The sequence below is a fragment of the Daphnia pulicaria genome, chromosome 4 (assembly GCF_021234035.1).
Source record: "Daphnia pulicaria isolate SC F1-1A chromosome 4, SC_F0-13Bv2, whole genome shotgun sequence".
Taxonomy (NCBI): Eukaryota; Metazoa; Arthropoda; class Branchiopoda; order Diplostraca; family Daphniidae; genus Daphnia; species Daphnia pulicaria.
The window spans coordinates 2,262,729-2,283,647 of record NC_060916.1 but is presented as its reverse complement, the minus strand read 5'-3'; the positions used below and the strand labels follow the sequence as shown (position 1 = coordinate 2,283,647).

Sequence of the window (20,919 nt, the reverse complement as noted above, 5' to 3'; positions counted from 1 at the left end):
AAAGTTTCCTGTCTTATCTGCTGCCGAATTCTAGTCCCGCGGATTTGGACTACTTTGAAATGTTTGAGAAGGGTCTCTCTCGGCGGCGTGTGCTGAGCTCAAATAGAATGATGATGCATATTCACCAACCAGCGCTAGAAGCTACAACATCATTGCGAGCCGGAAGAAAATCCCAGCGTCAGATCCCAGCTCCTCCTCCTCTATATCCGCCCTGGCCATTGACGGACACCTTTTTAACTTTCCTGGAAGAAGGCGGAATCTTTATGGAGATATGCAAAAGAAACAGAGAGAATTGGTTTATGCAAAGACCCAGCAGCCGAGAAATTCGATGCACTCGGCTCCTTGTATATTGCGCTCAGCATAGATATGGAGCCTGGATAATATAGGATCCAATGCACTCAGACGACACGTGCAGGGGACTACTTCGTATCACAACTGGGTTATTTACTATTATTATATAGGACAGCGCTTCGAATATTTGATTCCATTTTCCCCCCTTTTGTTCCAAGATATATATACTTTCTATAGTCGGAAAACGGTTGAGACACACTCTACTCTATGAGTTTGGTTTATTCAAATATTTTTGATGCTAAGCGTCGATGACTTTGCGACGCTGGAAATGATTTCGTTTGATTTTTTTCTCTCTCTCCCAATTTCAAATTTGATATTTTTTTTAATTATTTAACGCAGCTGCGACGGAGCGGACCGAGTGACGGCCTTCATTTCAGTCGGCGGCAACAAAGAGAAGATTGATGATTTCTGCGGCTCGGGTACGCCGCGTGAACTCATGTCCAATTCGGCCGTCATGTCGCTGCATTTCCACAGTACGGCCGTCTCCAGAGGATCTCGAGGATTCAAAGCCCGCTACTCTTTTGTTTCCAGTATAACCACATCCATCCATCTCTTCAAAGTGGAAATTCATTTTCGGTCATTGAATTCCTTTTTTTTTTAGATTTCGGAATCACGACTGGCGAGCAAATCTCATCCAGTCCCTGCGCCTTCCGATTCAACAGCACCACGTCGACCAACGGCACTTTTTGGAGCCCCAATTTCCCGGGATTCTACCCGCGCGACACCGAGTGTCACTACTTCTTCCACGCCCAGGTCGGCGAGCGGGTGAAAATCGTCTTCTCCTATTTCGACATTGAAGGAATGGTCCCGTAAGTCGAATCGTTATTTTCTTCTTTTCAAATCAATTGAATCGATAGTCTTAATCATTCGGTGGCACCTGTTTGGGAGAGGGGAAGGGGGAACAGCTGTATTGTACGCGGCCATCTTTGTCCAGTCCACCATCTCTAATCCAACTGGCCCAACTTCTTCCATAATAATAGAATATAGAAAAGAAAAATAATAAACAGGGAAATTGGGAGGGGCCGAGATCAATAAGTTGATATGGAACAGATTGCCAAAGATGTCGGTACGAGTAAAAAAGAAACGGGAGCAAAAGGAGGCACAAAAAAAAAGGAACAATCGGACGTGCTTTTATTGTATAAAAGAATTTTCGACTCCTGGCACAGGCCAGGAAGTAGGAGGGGACGGAATTTATTTTTATTTTTTTCTTTAGACGAGAAACTCACGGACGGTCACAAAAGCACAAGGACTATATATAGGGGGGGTCGGGAGCGACATGTGTCGAATGCGATTGATGACCATTATTGTCCGGAATAATCGAATCGTTGACAGCAGCATTATAACATTTGAAGGGAGAAACAGAATAAGACCGGCCTCCGTCTAGTAGATGCCTACTTTTTCTTTTTTGTACTTTTGAAACATTTAACTTGTTTTTTGTTTCTTTTTTTTGTTTCGGGCCGCCGTCGTCGTGGAGAAAGTAATCGGCTCAGAGCATCAAACATTTACCCCGCCTTTTTTTTAATATGATACACACAAAGTTTATTGGATAAAGATAAATTCAGAAAAGAATGAAACCCGGAATATAATAGGGTACCTGAAAGAAAGTTTTCTTTCAGGCCTATGGATTCTCAAGTCTCTACTCTCTACATATATACTCGTAGAGAGTACACACACACATATATACATACATCGATACACACAGGAGCTATAGGGATCGATCGATGTAGACGACACAATCGACTGAATTGAATTTTCGTTTTTTTTCCCGCGAACTCGCTCTCTATAGCTCGGAGGAATATGTATAAGAAAATATAAATATAAAAGAAAAAGAAAGAAGAAAAGAAAGATGTACTATGTACACACATACTTCCATAACTTCTGGCTTCTTTTTCTCTAATACACAACGGGCGAGGAATCAATAATCGATTAGGTTGAGTGTGTCTGTGCACACTTTGCTTTCAGAATGCCAGCAGCTTCACTAGTGTCGTATGGAGATAGTGCGCTACTACTGTGCTACCTATAAGATAGCAGCAACAGTAAACGATGTGCGCGGTGTATACATCATCGCTTTTCTCTTCTAAAAAAGTCCTTTCTCTCTCTATGCTGCATTGCTGCCATTGTTGTCGCTTCACCAGCAGCTGCTTTTGTTTGTTCACTGATAAGAAAAATGTCACGCTATACTAAACCCATCGGTCGTCGTCGTTACGAACTGGTGATTGAGAATCCCTAGGGGGGGGGGGGGGGACTGTATTGTTCTGTTTCACAGTCTATTAAAGACGGTTGAAAAATTGCCGATCGAAAATTGATGGAGCAATTCCCAGATGACATTTTTTCTAATTTTAAAATTGAATTCATTTCGACAGATGCGGACTGACTTCGGCCAGCGATTTCGTCGAGGTATAAAATAAATTGAATTCAATGGAGCGCGGGCGCCAGGAGCTGTAATAAATATTCAATAACGTCTGAAAATGAATTTTTCAGGTGTCCAATTTCATGACGGTCGATCGGAAATTGCCCCGCTACTGCGGATTGCAAAAGGACCTCAAAATGGAGTCGGACGGAGCCTTTTTCCGCGTGACGTTCAAGTCGAACGACCGATTCGACGGCACTGGATTCTACGCCAGTTATCAGTTCACTCCGGTGGCCGACGCCGTCACCATTACTCGGCGTCGTAGCTCATCGCCGGCTTCCAGTTCACCATGTAAAATAAATTGAACATTTTCACGTCGCTTAATGGGAATGAATCGATGGCAATCTAATTTTCCTTTATTCGATTATTTTCAGATCCAGCTGGATGTATCCTGTTGTTCTATCTGCTCGCATACCTGATCTCGTAGACACATTTCTTCTCCGCTGATGGATGGAAGCCGATCTGACGTCATCGCAACAATATCAACAACGTTCCTGGCGAACGGATTGAAATTTCGAAATTTAGGCAAATGAGCGATTAGCAACGGTTGTGGGAAAGTGCTAGGCGGCGTACGCTGTGAGAAAGGAAATGTACAAGAGATATAGAACACTATTATTAATTTATTCATTCATTATTATACATCCAGATTCACTGGTTCCCATAAAATGTGTGTGTGTGAGAGAGAGTGTGTGCGGTGTGTGTTTGGCCAGTGGGACTATGCGCCAATACCTCCTCCTTCTGGTCATTTATATATACATATTTTAAAAATTTTATAGCTGATTTGAATCATCACCAACCACTCACCCTCCCCTCCCATTCTTGATATTTTTTCCAATCTAAAACAAAGAAAATCGACGGAGATTCAGCCCGTTTATTTTTTAGCTCTCGTTGTTTAAAAAAAAAAGAAATCACCCGTGTGGATGAAAACCCATTCAATTCGTTATTATTTATTTGGATATTTATTATTTATTCGATTATCTCTCTCTCTAGTGTGATGTGTGGATTTGCTCAAATGAAAGGGCTGTCATCTCGTTAAAATGAAATAAATCATGTTCATCAATCTTAATTACTTAATTATGGGAGATTTGGTTTTTCAGCTTTCACACAAATATACAGTCATGCGTGAAAGTTTCTTGAACAGGCAAATGGCTCTCTATGTTTTCAGTTTAATTTGACGGAAGGGATACTACGGTGCCTACCGTACCCCCAGTATTTTGCGCCTTTTTCTCTTTTTCTTTCGTAGGTAAAGGAAGAGAAGAATATAAAGAAAAAGAGAAAAGGGCGTAAAATATCGGGGGTACGGTAGGCACCGTAGTATCCCTTCCGTCAAATTAAACTTAAAACATAGAGAGCCATTTGCCTGTTCAAGAAACTTTCACGCATGACTGTACATTCCAAGTTGTTTTTCTTAAAAAAAGATTATTAAATTATTTTTTTTTTGTTTTTATTAATCGGCGTGTTAAACCATGGGTGTTGAGAGATGGTTGCCAATGAGGCAATGACAATGTTAAATTTCCCATAAGGAAATTCGACGGGACGCTACTTTTTTACTAGCGATTTTTTAAGAAGGTTGTAGTAAAAGTGCGCCATCTAGGAGTGGTCTGGAAATTTAGTTTAGTTTTCAATTTTCAGTCTCTTTTTTAGCCTTACAATCACAGAAACTTAATAATTTCTTAATAACTATTCACAATTAACACTATCAGACCATGTTGTCTTGATCTGTGCTTTATCTGATCTTTTTTCCCTAACGGATGTAAAGTCCGTGTAAATCTGTGAATCTGGCAGGAACGCCGGTACGCCTCCATTATTTATTTTCAACAAACGAGTCAGTGTGAATCTGGAGTCTGCTTGTTGCTGTGCCTGTTGGTTTGCCGAGTGTGTTGGCGTCCAGAACACGTGTAAAACACGACCGAAAATAAAAAATAAATAGTTCAAACATAAAGTTTATTTTGGCTTCTATTGCACACTACACATCTTGTGTAAGTATAAGTTTAAATTCATCTGTAATTCACTATTATGCAAACAGGTTGTTAATAAAAAAAAGCTATCTGACAAATCTGAGAACAAATTCAATAATATTTCGATTGCTACTACTCAGTAATAAGTCAGTAGCTAATAAATTGTTACTTAAAGTTGTCATCATGTTAGTTTTAAGAGTTTGGAATGCAAATTCACCAAATTGTTATAATGAAATCACTTATTTCATATGTGTGTTACAGGCTCACTTACACATTCATATCATCTGGAATAATCTTAGCCTACACAAGTTAGATCGGATTTGTGTGCTGTCTTCAATATTGATGTTTTTTATTCAATAGTGTGATATCACAAAAGGTAACAATTTTTAGTTTTACCAGATGCGATAATTAACTAATTTTATTCTTTTTTATCAACAACTTCAAACTCAAGCTTAGAAAACAACTTAAACCATCAAATCTTTTGAAAAATGAATTTAATGAATCATTTATGTAACAATGAGTAAAAGATAATATCTTGTAAATTCTAGAGTTCTGAGTAGTTAAAGTTTAAATGGTAACACATTGTTTTATTGATCATTTGATTAAAAATGGGAATGGATTTTTCATTTGCTTGTTAACACTATGTAATTCATATAATGTCATGTTTAATTTTCAAGGAGATATGGCTTCTCTTGTTGAAGATGTTGCCCAACTTCGTCAAGTTCTAGAAGCGAACTCTGTATCCAACGAAGACGTTGACGAAGATGTATTGATCGCTCTACTAGATATGCACGCATCAGACAAACAACGTGTTGAGCTGGTTTTATTGGAATTGCAAAATTTGCTCGGGAAAGAATTGATTGTTGGACATTCAGTCGAAGCACAACGAGAAAGGTAAAATATGAAATTTTGTAAAATGAAATTGAGATCTGAATTGTGTGTTCAATTACTACAGATGGAAAGAACTGCAAGCACCTATCGATACCCAAGATGAAGTTTTGATTGTTAACGAGATCTCTCAGCAGGCTAGAATTCCCGACGTGATCGAAGTGATCGATCTTCACGAGCCATCAACTTCTGGACAATCTACTGTCTACTCTGCGCAATTGTCTTCAAGTAAACGGAAACTATCCAGCGATTCCACAGAAAGCAACGTTCCAAAGAAACAAGCATCTGCAACAAATCTTTTTGACAGAGAAGCGAAAAATCACAAGTCAGATTGTGACATGCAACCATCTCATTGTCGTTGTCCTTCCGTCTCATGGATTTGGGCTCAATTACCCGACGCGGTCAAATCTGTTCGTAGTGGTAAATGGATGCTCTTCGTCAGCAAGGAATATGTTGATGAAACTTGGGAAAAAGTCAAGAATCTTCTTGCGGACAATCAACTTGGCAATGGAGCTAAAGTCGCCAACGGAGAAGAAAAAACCTACCTGATTTGTTTGTACACTTACGATTTTGAAGATGTCCAAGATGTTTTTCGAGTGCTAGTCGCATTGAGACGTAACCGCCTATCCGGTGGACACCTGAACTACAAGACGGACGATGCGACGCATCAAGGATTGTACACAACTGACCAGGCGGCCAAGGCTGCAGGCTTTCAATCGGCTAAGAAGACTCACCCTAATGAAAAAGTGTCGATGTACTCGTCTCCGCCCCCACGAACTAACAATCCGGCATGGGACAAAGATTTCGTTCAACTCTTCTTGAATAATATTGGACCTGATTGCAGAAAGGGGCTTGTAGCGGAATTGCGGAAAAATTGTGATGACGCTGAGTCGAAGGAAATCTTTTACAATCCACCCCAAATAGTGCCTCTTAACAAGTACAGTAATAAGAAGTCCACTAGTAAATAATTAATGCGGCTCTTAATTTACGAAAATAGTCTGATATTTTCAAAACTTAAATTTGTAATTTGTTAACATGTTCGCAACATTTAATCTAGAATAAACTTTTTCTTTGAAAATTTGGATTTCTTACTTTTAATAAGGTGTGTACAAAAACAAAAATATTCAATTGTCAGAAAATGCCGTGCTAACGATTATTTTTTTAAAGTATTATCTCAGGTAAGCACCGAAAATAAGACAAGAAAAAGTTTTCTTATCCTCAATTTCAGTTCTGCTGCTTCTTTAATTAAGGTAAAGAAAATTAATTACATGATTTATATTTCGTTGCCATTCATATCTTTCGAATAACCTACGAGTGCAACGAACTAATTTGACTAGAAGTCTGGGGAAACGAACTTGAACCTTATTTAACGCACGCCATCTTGTTGTCTTCATCTTTGAAGAATCTTCTTCGAATGGAAATTCCATATTTTATTTTTACTTCTGTGATTTTGTTATGTCATGTGAGACTTTGTTTCTCAATAGTAATTGATTTTTATTTTCAAGTAGGATTATCAGCCAGGTGAAGTTCGAGCTTCAATGTGCACCTTGAGTTGTTGCAGCCAGTCAGTAAAATGTGTGATCAAACTGAGCTTTTGCATGCAGTCTTTGGTGCCGGTGTTATCCTGAAGTGTGGAAGAGCTATAGCAATGCTTCCAGTTTTATGGGATCAATCATGTGTGAATCGATGCTGGACAACCTGCTGCAAAAGCCAGTCACGTCTGTCGAATACGCCCACCGAGATCCCCGAACAACTTTTTACCGGAGATTACGAAACAAACCGCCGGAAAAAAGAGACCTTCTACTAAAAATTCAGCTCGACCGTATTTCGAAGACCAACGACACGAAAGTGCGCGTCTTCATCACGTGACGGAGCGCGACGACCAGGGATAGATGGTGATCGAAGTGGTCATGTTTTAAAAAAAGACGATTGTCCTTCAAATGGTTCGAAATGGAAGATTTAATCATTCACCGAAGAAACAAGTCGTTGACTCCTACCAAATGACTCAAATGTCAATTGGTATAAAGTGAGTTTTAACTTTTAAGCGTTTAATAATAAAGTTTAACCATAACCATTTGATATTAATTTTGATTTTGGTTGTTGTAGACCCATCCCCAGCATCGTCAACCTGCAGAAGGAAAGGCCATTGCAATGTCTTTCACTTTCGAAGGTCAGCATCGGTAGATCATTAATACGTAAAAGGTGTCATGCAGTGGTGTAGAGGTTGGGTGAGAACGGGATGTGTAACATAACCATTTGGTATTCATTTTGATATTGGTTGTTGTAGACCCATCCCCAGCAACGTCAACCTGCAGAAGGTCACGGAGATCATTAATACGTAAAACGTGTCATGCAGTGTGTGAAGAGTGCATGTCATGAAGAGGTTGGGTGAGAACGACACGTGTTTCATCATTATCAAGCAAGTACAATAGCCGCAAGGCTTAAGAGGTGGAGGGATGAAAAAAATTGTATAAAAGGAGAGAGAAAAGGCAATTGAAATAAGTCGAGCGAGCATCTCCGACACGGCAACAACTGCGGCGCACTATCTGTCACCAACTGCCTTCTTCTTCGTGTTAAATCAGTTCGCAATCATGGGTAAATATTCTGTTTTTAAATGGAGTGTTGTATTAAAAGTTACTTTTGTTTAGTTGCAAATATGCCACTTATTATTGACTACTAATGTTAAAATTTATTATTTGTCTTGTTAACTATGGCGTCGTGCTGCTGTTGGGTGTTGTATCGTTGATGGCTGGGTCGACCACTGGTGTACCGATGTCTCCTGGGTATGGTGGATACCAAGCAACAGCAGCGCAAAAGTACTACACCACGTCATCGCCTTACTACACAACAACGTCAACATACGTAACACCTGCCTAGTACACCGAGGCCCTCAAGTACTACATCACTAAGGATGCAGAGTATTACATGAAAACTTACGCTGCTCCCAGCTACTACGCCAAAGCCCCGAAGTATTACTCTGCCTCAACTTACATCACCATCGAACGCAGTACATCACCTGAGTACTACACCACCAAAGCACCTAAGTATTATACTACAACCTGCGCTACTCCAGATACATGAGTTGAACTCATGAAGCTTTACAAATTCACTTTTCCAACCATCAATATCCAACTTCACAATACCAGACTTGTTAATTAAAAAAATGAAACATGGAAACTAATTAGAATTACCATATTTAAATAAACAAATAGAATAGGTACACATACCTTGCCACTTTTGCTTAAAAAATAATCCATTTAGTTTGCGTTTAAGCTCAATAACACAAGTAGAATAATATTTTGAGTGCTTCTCCTAGCACAAAAATTTAATGCAGTTTCACAATGAGGAATTATCCTAAGTTTACCTGTTATCAGCTTTTCGTGACTTAGATCAAACACAAAATCCACTTGGATGTCTATATCTATTGTCTGTATCGATTGTTAATCGTTGTCACCAGTTCAACGGTCACGGGGTAGAATTTTAGTAACTAAAAACTTTCCTTTGACATCAGTTGTTTTACGAAATGGCGAAATCAGTCGAAACCACAAAGAAAAAGGCAACTGCAGTACTTGAAAAATTAAAGGATGAAGTAATTTACAATGAGATTCTCAACGTGATGAAGGGTAATTATTTGCATTGAAATGTGTTGAATTAAGATAACATGTGATTAATTTAACATTACATAAAACAACTTAAAATGTACACGTGAAATAATTCACTTATCAATATATGAACTCCAACCGCTTCCTAACGATCTGCATTTTGGCACTGCTATGGTAGAAACCATGAGATCTTTTATGGAGGCTGATTTCTATGATTTACCCGCAGGCTTGAAGTGCTCAAATTGCTACGGTTCTTGTAATAGAGCAATAAACCTGAACGGGAAAAGGGTTTGCAAACCTTTTGCACGTGAGACTCTGCATAAAAATGCAAAAAAAAACCGTTTTCGTTATGTGTTTTGCCACCAAGTACTGCAAAACCAATAAACTTCATATTGACTGTTCAACGTCAATCACAAAGCACAACAATTCCTGCAGAAGCCTTGCAACTACTACATGAATTCATCAAAACAGAATAAGAAATATATTTAATAATTTAATTTAGCAGTAATGTAATAATTCAATTTCCTATGCTAGAATTTTAAAATTATAATAATATTTATTCTTATTAAACTTTCTAAAACATTTTCGGTTAACCAAATGTAGAACAATGCCTTATTCAGTGGGACATGTAAAATTCGTCATGCCGCCTATTGCTTTAATTGGTAGCGGCCTAGCAAGTTATCGCGATATGACTGACGGACGACTGCGATACATTAACGGACCAAAATGGAACACAATATTCGGCATTGAGCGACATTATCTACATGGTAAATGCTGTGATTCGGAACAATTTCGATAAGATTACAATTGTAGCATCGAAAATGTCTTCGATCACTTTAAACCAGCTAATTTGGTAATTGTTTAAATTTAGAATGATATTTCGCAGAATTAATTTAAAATTTTAAAAAATCTAGATTGAATTACTAGAAGACTTTAAAAGATTCAACATGCCCTCCACTTATATTTGTTTTCAACATGTGTAGTTTCGAAACTAAAGATGGATCGAATTCTTACACACCGTACTCCATCTCCGGAAAAGACATGTTGACATTTTTTCAAACCAAGCAGGTTATTATTATTATGCATTAATAGAATCTGCAGTGGAGATCCGAGCTCAAATTGAACGGCTTTGCGAGGACATTTGTTTATGGCTTGAGAGTTGGAAGAAATTGCACAAAAATATTGGAGCAATTTCTAACACCAGAAGAAGTAATTGGAATCCAGAAAAAGTTTTTAATTATTAATAGAGAAGACGAGGTGGAGGAAGTCAACATGAAGTTTGAAGGCTATATGAAATAATCGTTACAGTTTTCATTTTTCGCTTAAAAAAGCAACAATACATGTTCCCGATATTACTGGGCTTTACAATATATTCTGCCATTATTATTATTTTTTATACCTTATACAAAGTTTCAAATTTTTTTAATGAAACGCTGATTTTTGCCGATTTTTATTAAATGTTGATTTTTTCTTCTCACGTCGCGCGGATCTATGACTTTGGGGATAAACTTCTAATCACTAAAATTTGCAAAAATTATTGTGAAAGGAAATTCTTTCCTCAACAAGAGGATTTTTTTAGATTTGCTTTGCGATAACTCAGACGTGAGTTATCGCGTAAAAAAGGGAGACACCTTGGCCCGTAAGCCACCGTGTTAGAAGCACGGAGACACTTGCTGTGTTTCCAAACTTCATGAGGGTACTGTACGTTTAGATGTTGGATACACAGCAACTTATATTGCCAAACTTAGTGGTATTAGTCTTCGAACAGTTCGCAGAATGATGATTGATCAGCATTTAAGTTCGAAGAACTTCTCTGATATTGGAGAGCTTGAGCTTGACCAATGAGTTCGGTAAATCATTGAGCTTGATATTGGAATGGGTAAATAATAATTCAAAGTTTTTAGTATGTGTCTAATTCTCCTAAATTATACATTTTAATCTCCAGGGTTCGTTAGAGTTTTGGGAACACTCCGAAGCTGCAATAGGAATAGGTAGAGCACTTTCAAAAGTTTGTTGTTTTATGAACTTGTTGTAGAATCTAGCGCTAGATGTCGTGCCACCTAGAGTGGGCATATCCCCTCGATGCAGAGCCCAATACAAGCAGTCTTAGACACACACTTGTCGTTATAACATGGTGTCAGAAGTGTGCTCTCACAACTCGACGGTGTTGAGTCGTCACCGCGTGGCTTGTGAGTATTGAACTGCATCCGTCTTCATCGAACGCATCCTGCGCGTTGTTGAACTGTATCTGTCTTTATCTCGTGCATCTCGCTGTATTGCACCCTTTTGTTGAAATGTCGTCTTCGTTGAGGGCTCCTGAACCTTTTTCTTTCGGGGCCAGTGATTTGGCGGCCCAGTGGGGTATTTGGCGTCGACAGTTTTCGTGGTACTTGGTGGCTACAAATGGCGGCCTTAACGTGGATGAAGAGCAAATGGTAGGCGTGCTCATCACTCTTCTTGGCAGTGAGGGCCTCAAGATCTACGATACTTTTGTGTTCAATCCCGCCTCCGATGCCAGAAAAATTGAGCCGGTGTTAGACAAATTCACTGCCCATTTTGAGCCCCGACGTAGTGAGGTTTTCGAGCGTTTTAAATTCCTGCGTCGTCATCAACTCCCTGGTGAAACTTTTGATTCGTGGTTGATTGATCTTCGTGGCCTAGTGAACTCTTGTGGCTATGGCACTGGTGTCGATTCGGTCTTACGTGACCAGATAGTGCTCGGTGTGGCTGATCCTTTCGTCCGTGAAAAGCTGCTGTATGAAAAAGATTTGCAGCTCGCCACAGCGTGTGAAATTGTGCGTGCGTGTGAGTCATCTAAAGCCCAGCTCAGCCAAATCGCCACATCGTCGACAGCAGAAGCCGCTCACGCCATTCAGAGCCGACCTGGTGGCCGGACGGTTGAAAGAAAGCCGGAATCGTCGTTCAGAGCTCAGCATGAGCAGCAGCCGTCCACTAATCAACACTCAGCCCAGCAGTATCCCAAGTGTAAAGATTGCGGCCGGCCTCATCGGAAAAATCAGTGTCGAGTCACCAATTTCACGTGTTTTAATTGTGGTGTGGTCGGCCATATATCCCGTTGCTGCCCGAATCCCCCCAAGTCCCGCCAGATGTCAGCACGTCCAGCACCGAGCCCCGCGGCCAAGGTTCATGCTGTGGAGGAGGAGACGCACTGGATTGGTGATGTTGATCGTGGCGGTACGGCGATGGTCCTCCCGCGGTCAGTTGAAGAAAGTTACTACGTCTCTCATGCCCTGACGTCGTCTGGTAGTGAATCTGAGTGGCGCCAAGACGTGACGGTAGATGGCGTTAAAGTTAACTTCAAGCTTGATTCGGGCGCCACATGCAACATTCTGCCGTATGAGTCGTTTGCTCGGCTGCCCAAAACGCGCCGCTGTCTTCGCCCGGGGCCCATTGTTCGCAGTTATCGTTCCCAAGATGGCCTCTTACGAGTGCTAGGATTGCACACGGCCAAGGTGGTTCACAGAGGCGCTTTATTTGTTATCGACTTTGTCGTGGTTGACGAACCTGGCCAGCCACCCCTTCTAGGACTCCCGTCTTGCGACAAGCTGAACTTTATTCGGCGAGTCGATGCTGTTCAGTCGCCAGTCGAAGCTCCGCTGCCGCCAATCGTCGTGGAATTTATGGACGTCTTCGAAGGATTGGGCAAGTTACCTGTCGAACATGACATTAGGCTGCTGTCAGGTGCTAATCGCGTGGATCCTGTTGTATGTGCAGCCAGTCGACTCCCGTTCCGGCTGGAGGATCGCGTTTTCAAGAAGTTGGACGAAATGGTCAACGACAAAATCCTCACCCCCGTGCAAGAGCCAACTGAGTGGGTCAGCCGCATGATGGTGGTGGGAAAACCGGACGGTGATGTCCGTATCTGTCTGGACCCGTTTGAACTAAACAAGGCTATCCAACGTCAACATTTTGCCGTCCCCACCATTGAGCAGCTGTTCAGCAAGTTGGGTAAGGCTCGATATTTTTGCAGCCTTGATGCTGCGTCTGGTTTCTATCAGATTCCTTTGTCTGATGCAGCCTCCTATTTGTGCACGATGGCCACTCCGAAAGGCCGTTACCGCTTCCTACGGCTGCCGTTTGGGTTGAAGTCAGCCCCTGAAATTTATCTTCAGACGATGAACGACTTGTTTGGAGACCTGCCCGGTGTACTCATCTATTTTGATGATTTCCTTGTAACGGGTGAAACGGAAGAGGAACTACTCGCCAACCTTCGTCAAGTGTTTGTACGCTGCCGTCTCCATGACTTGAAGCTTCAGTTAAAAAAGTGCAAATTCTTCCTCCAGGAACTCCCGTGGCTAGGCCATGTCATTGGCCAGGGAATTTTAAAGCCGGACCCTCTCAAAATTTCGGCGATTGTGGAAATGCCTGATCCGACTTGTCCGGCTGATCTCGTCCGTCTCCTGGGCATGGTGACATACCTGGACAAATTCTGCCAAAATCTTGCGGGTCTGACACGACCCTTACGTGACTTACTCAAAGCAGACGCAGCGTGGGTGTGGGAAGAGCCCCAGAAGATGGCCCTTGGTCAGCTTAAAAGTGCATTGTCGTCTCTTCCAGTGCTACGACTGTTTGACCACTCGCTGCCCTTGGTCGTATCAGTTGATGCGTCTCCCGTCGGAATCGGCGCAGTGTTGCTTCAAAATAACCAGCCGATCGCGTACTCATCAACGTCGTTAACCGTCACTCAAAAACGGTACTTTCAGATCGAAAAGGAGCTGTTGGCGGTCCAGTTTGGACTCATGCGCTTCCGGCAGTACGTCTATGGCCAAATGGTGGTGGTTGAAACCGATCACAAGCCGTTGGTTGGCCTCCTGAACAAGCCCATTGCCTCTTGTTCCCCGAGAATCCAGCGGATGCGTCTACAACTCCAACGATTCGATTTCAAGCTAGTCTACAAGCCGGGCAAGGAGCTGTTTATCGCCGACACGCTTAGTCGGGCTCTGTCGCCCCGCCTCTTTACCGATGACGTCACTCAAGACTGTGAGGAGCAGGTTCATGCTGTTCTTGACCTGGTAATTCCTCATGATTCAACCCGTGTCAAGTTTGCTGCAGCAACGGCAGCGGATCCAACTCTCCGTCTCCTGAAAGAAGTTCTTCATCGTGGATGGCCTGATCACAAGGCCCAGTGTCCGGTGGCCGTAAAACCGTTTTGGCCAGTACGCCACCACTTGTCTGAAGCTGATGGTCTGCTACTCAATGGCAGCCGGTTGGTAGTCCCGATTTCGCTTCGGCAGGAAGTGTTGGCCGGAATACACGACGGCCATTTTGGAGAGGTGAAGTGCATCTTACGGGCAAAATCGGCCGTTTATTGGCCCGGGTGTGACGAGCAAATTCGCAACATGGTGGCCAGCTGTTCGACCTGCCAAACGCATCGCCATCGAAACCCAGCGCAGCCTCTTCGTCCAGTGCCGTTGCCGGTTCATGCCTTTCAGTGGGTGTCAGCTGACATTTTTCTACATGGTGGCGTTAACTACCTCCTGGTTGTTGATGCCTACAGCAAGTGGCCAGCATGCGTTCCGTTGCGCAGTTTATCGTCGTCGTCCGTCGTCGCCGAAATGGAACGCATATTTAGTGACTTTGGCGTTCCGGAAATCGTCATGTCAGACAATGGCTCGCAGTTTGATTGCGCCGAATTTCGAGAGTTCTGCGAGGGCCGTGCAATTCGGTCAGTGACATCCAGCCCAACCTACGCCCAATCCAATGGTCTGGTGGAGCGCCACATACAGACAGTGAAAAAGACGCTCCTAAAAATGTTCACGGATGGCCGGTCTCTGTGGGAGGCCTTGGCGGCCATTCGGTCAACTCCTATATCGGCGGAACTGCCGTCTCCGGCAGTATTATTGCAAGGACGCCACCTCCGTGGCAGCTTGCCGTTTTTGCAAGATCGTCTGGTTCCACAGTTTGTCCCTGCCAAGTTCGTTCACGGCCAGCTCCAGCGTCGTCAGGCTACGGCTTGTTTTAATCACAGCGGTCGTCCGGATGTTCGTGGGTCGGCGCTCATTATCGGTCAACGTGTCCGGGCGTTCATCTCTGGATTGTGGTTGCCAGGTGCCGTCGAAGCTGTTTGCAGCGAACCGGATTCATATGTCGTAAGATTGGCGGACGGGCGAGCTTTTCGTCGGACGCGCCGCGACATAAATCTTGACAACTCGCCGTCGGCAGGATTGGCCGTGGGTCAACAGAGTGGTGGTGCTGCTGTAGTCCCGTCAGCTGTTCGCGGTTATCGCCCCGCCCCTACTAATCATCTACTGCCGGCCCTGTGTTGGTCTCCGCCTGGTCCGCCTGCCCGCGCTGTGAATGTTCCAGTTGCCCAGCCGCTTCCGGTAGCCCTGGGTCAACCGTCAATGATGCCACAGCCTCCGCCAGTAGTTGTCAACCCGGCGCCCGGCCCGGCATCCCCTGCAAGGCCACGTGCGGCGCCCGTCTCAACCGACCAGCGTGCTACCGTCCAGCGGCCCTCTGTCCAGCCCCCCCTGACTGTGTCAAGTCCGCTGGCCGTCGCGCCTCATCGTCCGGGTTCGACTCGCTCTGGTCGGCCTTACCTCAAGCCGTCTTAATTGTCTGTGTGTGTGATTCCGTGTCCGTTGTCCTGGCTGCTTTGCTAGTGACACATTTGGCCGTTTTGCTCTACTTTCACTCAGGGAATTCGTCGTCTAATTCTCAATTTTTCTCTCTTCCTGTGTCTCGTCTCATTGTTCATGTCATGTCGTGTTCTTGTCTCATTGTTCGTTTCATTGTGTTTATTTTCTGGTTTTCGTCCCATTGTTCATCTCATGTCGTGTTTTCTCATTATTCATTTCATTGTGTTTGTTCTCTTGTTCGGCATGTTAGTTCTTGTCGTTCATTTGTGTAATCAGTGTGTAATCAGTGTGCAAGGGGGAGATGTTGTAGAATCTAGCGCTAGATGTCGTGCCACCTAGAGTAGGCATATCCCCTCGATGCAGAGCCCAATACAAGCAGTCTTAGACACACACTTGTCGTTATAACAGAACTATTTATTAGAGCATTAGAGCTAAACATTAGAGCCGAAATTTCTATTTTATTTATGTGTGTTCGGATTTGTCTGTCATATCTTAATAGTTACTAGTCACTCGGAGTTGTTCTGTAATAGACCTCTTGCACAATGCGGATAGCAGGATTGTTGTAGTCCGACAACGCTGCAATCCGCCATATTGAGAAAACCACACCCTTTTTTAACACTGTCTCTTATGGAAGTATTATTTTAAAGTGTTTTTTCTCTTAACTGGATGACAACTTCGACCAAAGGAAAAAATGGAAAAATACTACATCATTCAGGTAATCCGTAGCGTGTAAGTTTTCCATTATTGAAGTAGTGGAAGTCATATTAATTAAATGTTTTGTACAGGGCATCCCCTAAAATTTCAAAGTTGGTTTTTTCACAAGTGTGTTGTCAAAGGGTGTCCTTCTTCTTTTCTGCGCCCTGCGATAAAATGTTAAGAGCTCATTAATGGGCTGATCCCCTGATTGAATAGCCAGTATCGTGTTGATATGTATTTTTGATGATTTCATATTCTCATTATTCTGAGGTCGACACTTTCAACTCAATTGCTGTTTCTGATCTACTGGCTGTTGCACATGAATATAGGTAACAGTTATTAAACCCACAGCCAAATTGATACTTCTATTGAAATCCTAACATATTCAAATTTCTTTAGTTACAGGCTAGGGATAAACTCACAGCATTGGAGGTTTCACAGGAATTCCAAATATCTATTGGGTTGGCCCAAGAACGTCTTTACTTCATGGAAAGAAATAGATTGATTTGTAGAGATGATACTGTTAGAGGTCTCATCTTTTATCCTAATCTCTTCTCAAGTTCTGCTTAATAAACATTTAAAAATTGTATAAAAAAGTCGTGCGGGTCTAATAATTCACACCACACAGAAGGAACTCTATGGGTTAACTCTTAAATGTAATAGTTTTAACAACAAACCGATATACTGTACTCTGTACATATTTGTTGTGGATTGAAATGCTTATTCTATATCAAAATCTACAAAATGGAATGGAGAACCTGATAGATTAATGTAAAAGATGAGAATTTAGACAATGAACAGCCAAATGGCAATTGTATTTTCAATCAAAGCATTGTCCCTCAAGAGAGATCAAATGAGAAGTTTTTCAATTTCTCGTTGTAAAGACTGAATCTGTGGTTTCAGTTGTGATCCCATGTACAGTCACAGAACAAGCTGCAATAACAGAACGGGAGACTCCACAAGCACGTCCAAGTGCTAAATAAAGAATGAGTTTATTATTGCACATCTAAACTAATAATTTTATAAAATTACCTTGCTTTGAACGGACAAACACAAATGACATATGGAACGTGTTTGTCTTCACAATCACACAGCAATGGCAGATGCAACAAAATCTCCAATTCGCAACATTAACTTGTTTTCTGTATCATGTTTCACTGTAAAATTTGCAAATCAATTCTTGCAATATTACTGTCTTACCAGAGTCATCACAATTTGGAATAGTACCTCGTCACACATGACAATCTAAATAATTAGGAAAAATTACCAAAGTGTTTCAGTGGGTATTGTTTCAGTATGTTTGGGTCCTACATATGTAAACAATGCCCATATGCCCTGTACAAAACATTTAATTAATATGACTTCCACTACTTCAATAGTGGAAAACTTACATGCTAAGGATTACCTGAATGATGTAATATTTTTCGATTTTTTCCTTTGGTCGAAGTTGTTATCCAGTTAAGAGAAAAAACACTTTAAAATAATACTTCCATAAGAGACAGTGTTAAAAAAGGGTGTGGTTTTCTCAATATGGCGGATTGCAGCGTTGTCGGACTACAACAATCCTGCTATCCGCATTGTGCAAGAGGTCTATTAACAAATAAATTTTTTAAACTGATAGTTTTGACATTGCGACGTGTTCCAACTTTTATTGGATCTTATCTATTTTTGAAATGACTATTGCTATTGCTCCAGTCGCTCTGCATTCGGACATATACTGGTAATTGGACGGACTTCATTTTCAAACTAAGTTACGAAAGAAACCTACTGCTGTTTACTCTAAATTTTTAAAGCTAATTGTTCTTTTTTTTTAACTTTAGTTGGCGTAACAAAAGGGTTCATGGCAGATGCAGTTCGGTTTCTCATAAAAGTTAATTGAAAAAGTCTGGAGATAAAGTCACATGCCTATTACTTATGTGTAAATGAAAAATTTCAAAGTTGTAAGAATTATATTGATACAACTTCTAAGCATTATTTTGTTAAGTTTAAGTCACAGCAAACAAAAAACTTTAATAGGAATTGTTATATTGTCCCACCTCCACCCACAATTCCACCACATTTTACAATCACATAATTTACACAATACATAAAAACATACATACACATAAGTTAACCCATTGGCTGCCACGCCATACAAGATACAACCCGTAGGTTGTTCTCTACTACTCTACGCGCCATGTCTGAAGGATCCATGACCAAGGTGGGACTTGCCATTGCTGACAAGTCCGGGCTGACACGGTGACAGGAGAAGATGGAATGCACGCCTCTAGAATCCATCACCGTATCGACAAGGGGGAAGTCCCTATGGTGCACTGCCTAACAGGCGCCTTGCGGCGAATCTTGGGCTGGTGCGACTGTCCGACCCCGCGGCATGTAAACCACGAGACCGAACAGCGCGGCCCGTGGTAAGGAGCTAACACAGGGGAGAACAAAGGCGTGGCAGCCAACGGGTTAACTAACACACACAACAACAAAAATATTACCAACAACAAATGATGATCCGCGCTGACATTTTTGAGATACCGGCGATGTTTTGGTGTCCATCTTCTCGACGTCTCCTCTGCATTATCTGAATGAAGACAAAACATTTCTTATTAAGTTACATGCTAATAAAAGTTACATAATACATATACATCTGTGTTTTTTTTTGCTCAAAATTATAAAGGCGCAATTTGAATTACTTAAAATTCAGTTTTCAATATTCAGAAATGTACACAGAACAAAGCTCACTTGCTAGTTTTATGAAAAATTTCCGGAACTAGACCGGAAGTAAGCGATAGCACCTAAACCATTGAGCTGTCGTCAAATTAAACCAAATATTCGTGATCTCCATGAAATTTGGGGTCGATTAGGTGTGATTTAAACGAAATCCAAAATTTGGCCAAAATCGAGAATTTTCCTGAACTATAGTTCAGGATAACTCTCGAAACCGGAAGTACGCGTACGTACAAATAAAAACATGAACTTTACCACAAATTTGACGAGGATCACGAATATGTGGTTTTTTTGGGCGTGGAATGAATATTTACTGAACTACTGACTGAAATGAGAAAACCGGAAGTAGAAAAAAAAAGCAAATATCGAACATTTAACAAGTGAGCTTTGTTGGTGGAATAGTAATCGTCAGTTTTCACTGAAAAATTTCCACACACTAGCTCCCGATGAATGTTTAAAGAGTTTTGCAAAGTAACTGAAACTGACTGTTTTGACAGCTAAAATTATCGAAAAGCCATCTAGCGTTAGAAAAAAGAAACCCGTCTGAGTAACACTTAAGTGCGCAAGAAGGGCCTGATTTTCGAATTATTACACAGACAGATAGTTTAACGCAAAGAGATTACTAGAAGATAACCTGCGAAAATAAGTCAATTTTCCGGTACCTGGCCATAATCCCGTGGTGAGTGACTGCAGGTATGTCACAGCAACTGAAGTGATCCAACTCGCCAGTGAAGCAAGAAAAGTTGTATAGCAGGCTAGCAGCATATGAAGCAGTGAAGCTGGATGAGCCGCATGAGCGAGTGAAAGTCTTGAAGATAAGGATGGAGCAGAACGTTGGTGGAAGTCCCTCTTCTGTCATGGACAAAATCCAGCATTGGCTCAAGGATGTCCGTGGGGATCTTGCGTCGTCTGTTAAAAATATGTGTTACATTAATGAAAATATAAAAATTTAAAAAAGCATATCAATTTTACCTTTTCTAAGAAGCACACTGAAATGTCATGATGAAAAACCGTAATAATGGAATTACAGCAACCAACAGCATTACTCCTCAAGTTGAGATAAATTTCCTGACGCTAAAGAAATTGTCATGAAGTATTGCAGTAGCATGGTGATAGGTGCTATTGATGCTTACCTTTATCATATGGGTGATGATTTAGTAAGGCATCTGACGTGGTGTGGTTGGTGTGGTAGCAGTAATGGGAAAATACCTTATCTCCGCACATTTGTATTCCACTATGTGTGTGCTTCAAACATGAGTTTTAGGCTTTTGACAGAATGAGGATCTATAGACCATGGAAAATGACTGAGCTTGAGCGCTAAGTCAACTTGTTGGGATGACTGACATCTAAAATTTTAAGAAATAAGTTGGTATAATAGAAAAATAAGGAAACTAGGTCAAGATAAACTTACATAAGATACGAAGTTCAATTCGGTATTTGAAATCACAGGAATAGAACTATAATTACTTAATTAGCAACAATTTGTTTCGGCCATTTCGTCCCGTTCATGACATAAGGTACGTAAGAACAACAAGAACGATAGTGGCGACATCTAGTAATGAGTTTTGAATCTTATGTTGGTTGCACAATCACAGTCGCATGGTCGCACAAACATGACACATGACGTCGTAACTTTCATAAGTTACTTCAAAACCAATTTAAAAGTTAAAAAACGGAGATTGGATAATGAGTTAACT

The 20,919-nt window shown here is 41.5% G+C and overlaps 3 protein-coding genes and 3 long non-coding RNA genes across 7 annotated transcripts in view; 5 read left to right on the top strand and 1 right to left on the bottom strand.

Annotated features, from left to right (window-relative positions):
• Window positions 1-3,827, top strand: part of LOC124336079 — a 43,785-nt gene extending 39,958 nt beyond the window's left edge. For both annotated transcript variants that reach the window (XM_046789708.1, XM_046789709.1), the window contains exons 11-15: window positions 691-881; window positions 953-1,160; window positions 2,715-2,748; window positions 2,833-3,052; window positions 3,136-3,827. In XM_046789708.1, coding sequence (XP_046645664.1) covers window positions 691-881; window positions 953-1,160; window positions 2,715-2,748; window positions 2,833-3,052; window positions 3,136-3,188 — 706 coding nt within the window. In that variant the 3' untranslated portion in view covers window positions 3,189-3,827. The remainder of the gene's footprint in view (window positions 1-690; window positions 882-952; window positions 1,161-2,714; window positions 2,749-2,832; window positions 3,053-3,135) is intronic.
• A 588-nt stretch (window positions 3,828-4,415) lies between these two features.
• LOC124336293 lies at window positions 4,416-6,685 on the top strand. Its single transcript, XM_046790045.1, has 4 exons — window positions 4,416-4,740; window positions 4,981-5,095; window positions 5,397-5,613; window positions 5,675-6,685. The coding sequence occupies exons 3-4, from the start codon at window positions 5,402-5,404 to the stop codon at window positions 6,573-6,575; spliced, it is 1,113 nt and encodes a 370-aa protein (XP_046646001.1). The 5' UTR covers window positions 4,416-4,740; window positions 4,981-5,095; window positions 5,397-5,401; the 3' UTR covers window positions 6,576-6,685.
• A 100-nt stretch (window positions 6,686-6,785) lies between these two features.
• LOC124336607 lies at window positions 6,786-8,660 on the top strand. The gene is made up of 5 exons (XR_006917115.1): window positions 6,786-6,857; window positions 7,116-7,633; window positions 7,714-7,777; window positions 7,926-8,202; window positions 8,408-8,660. It is a non-coding gene; the product is annotated as an uncharacterized LOC124336607 (long non-coding RNA).
• A 2,843-nt stretch (window positions 8,661-11,503) lies between these two features.
• Window positions 11,504-15,787, top strand: LOC124336701. The gene is made up of 2 exons (XM_046790483.1): window positions 11,504-13,178; window positions 13,248-15,787. The coding sequence occupies exons 1-2, from the start codon at window positions 11,504-11,506 to the stop codon at window positions 15,785-15,787; spliced, it is 4,215 nt and encodes a 1,404-aa protein (XP_046646439.1).
• Window positions 15,788-16,393: 606 nt separating this feature from the next.
• On the top strand, window positions 16,394-17,096 carry LOC124336570. Its single transcript, XR_006917065.1, has 3 exons — window positions 16,394-16,526; window positions 16,597-16,836; window positions 16,907-17,096. It is a non-coding gene; the product is annotated as an uncharacterized LOC124336570 (long non-coding RNA).
• Window positions 17,097-17,416: 320 nt separating this feature from the next.
• LOC124336586 lies at window positions 17,417-18,069 on the bottom strand. Its single transcript, XR_006917091.1, has 4 exons — window positions 17,913-18,069; window positions 17,735-17,842; window positions 17,540-17,664; window positions 17,417-17,482 (listed from the first exon to the last, which is right to left on the bottom strand). It is a non-coding gene; the product is annotated as an uncharacterized LOC124336586 (long non-coding RNA).
• Window positions 18,070-20,919: the final 2,850 nt, after the last annotated feature.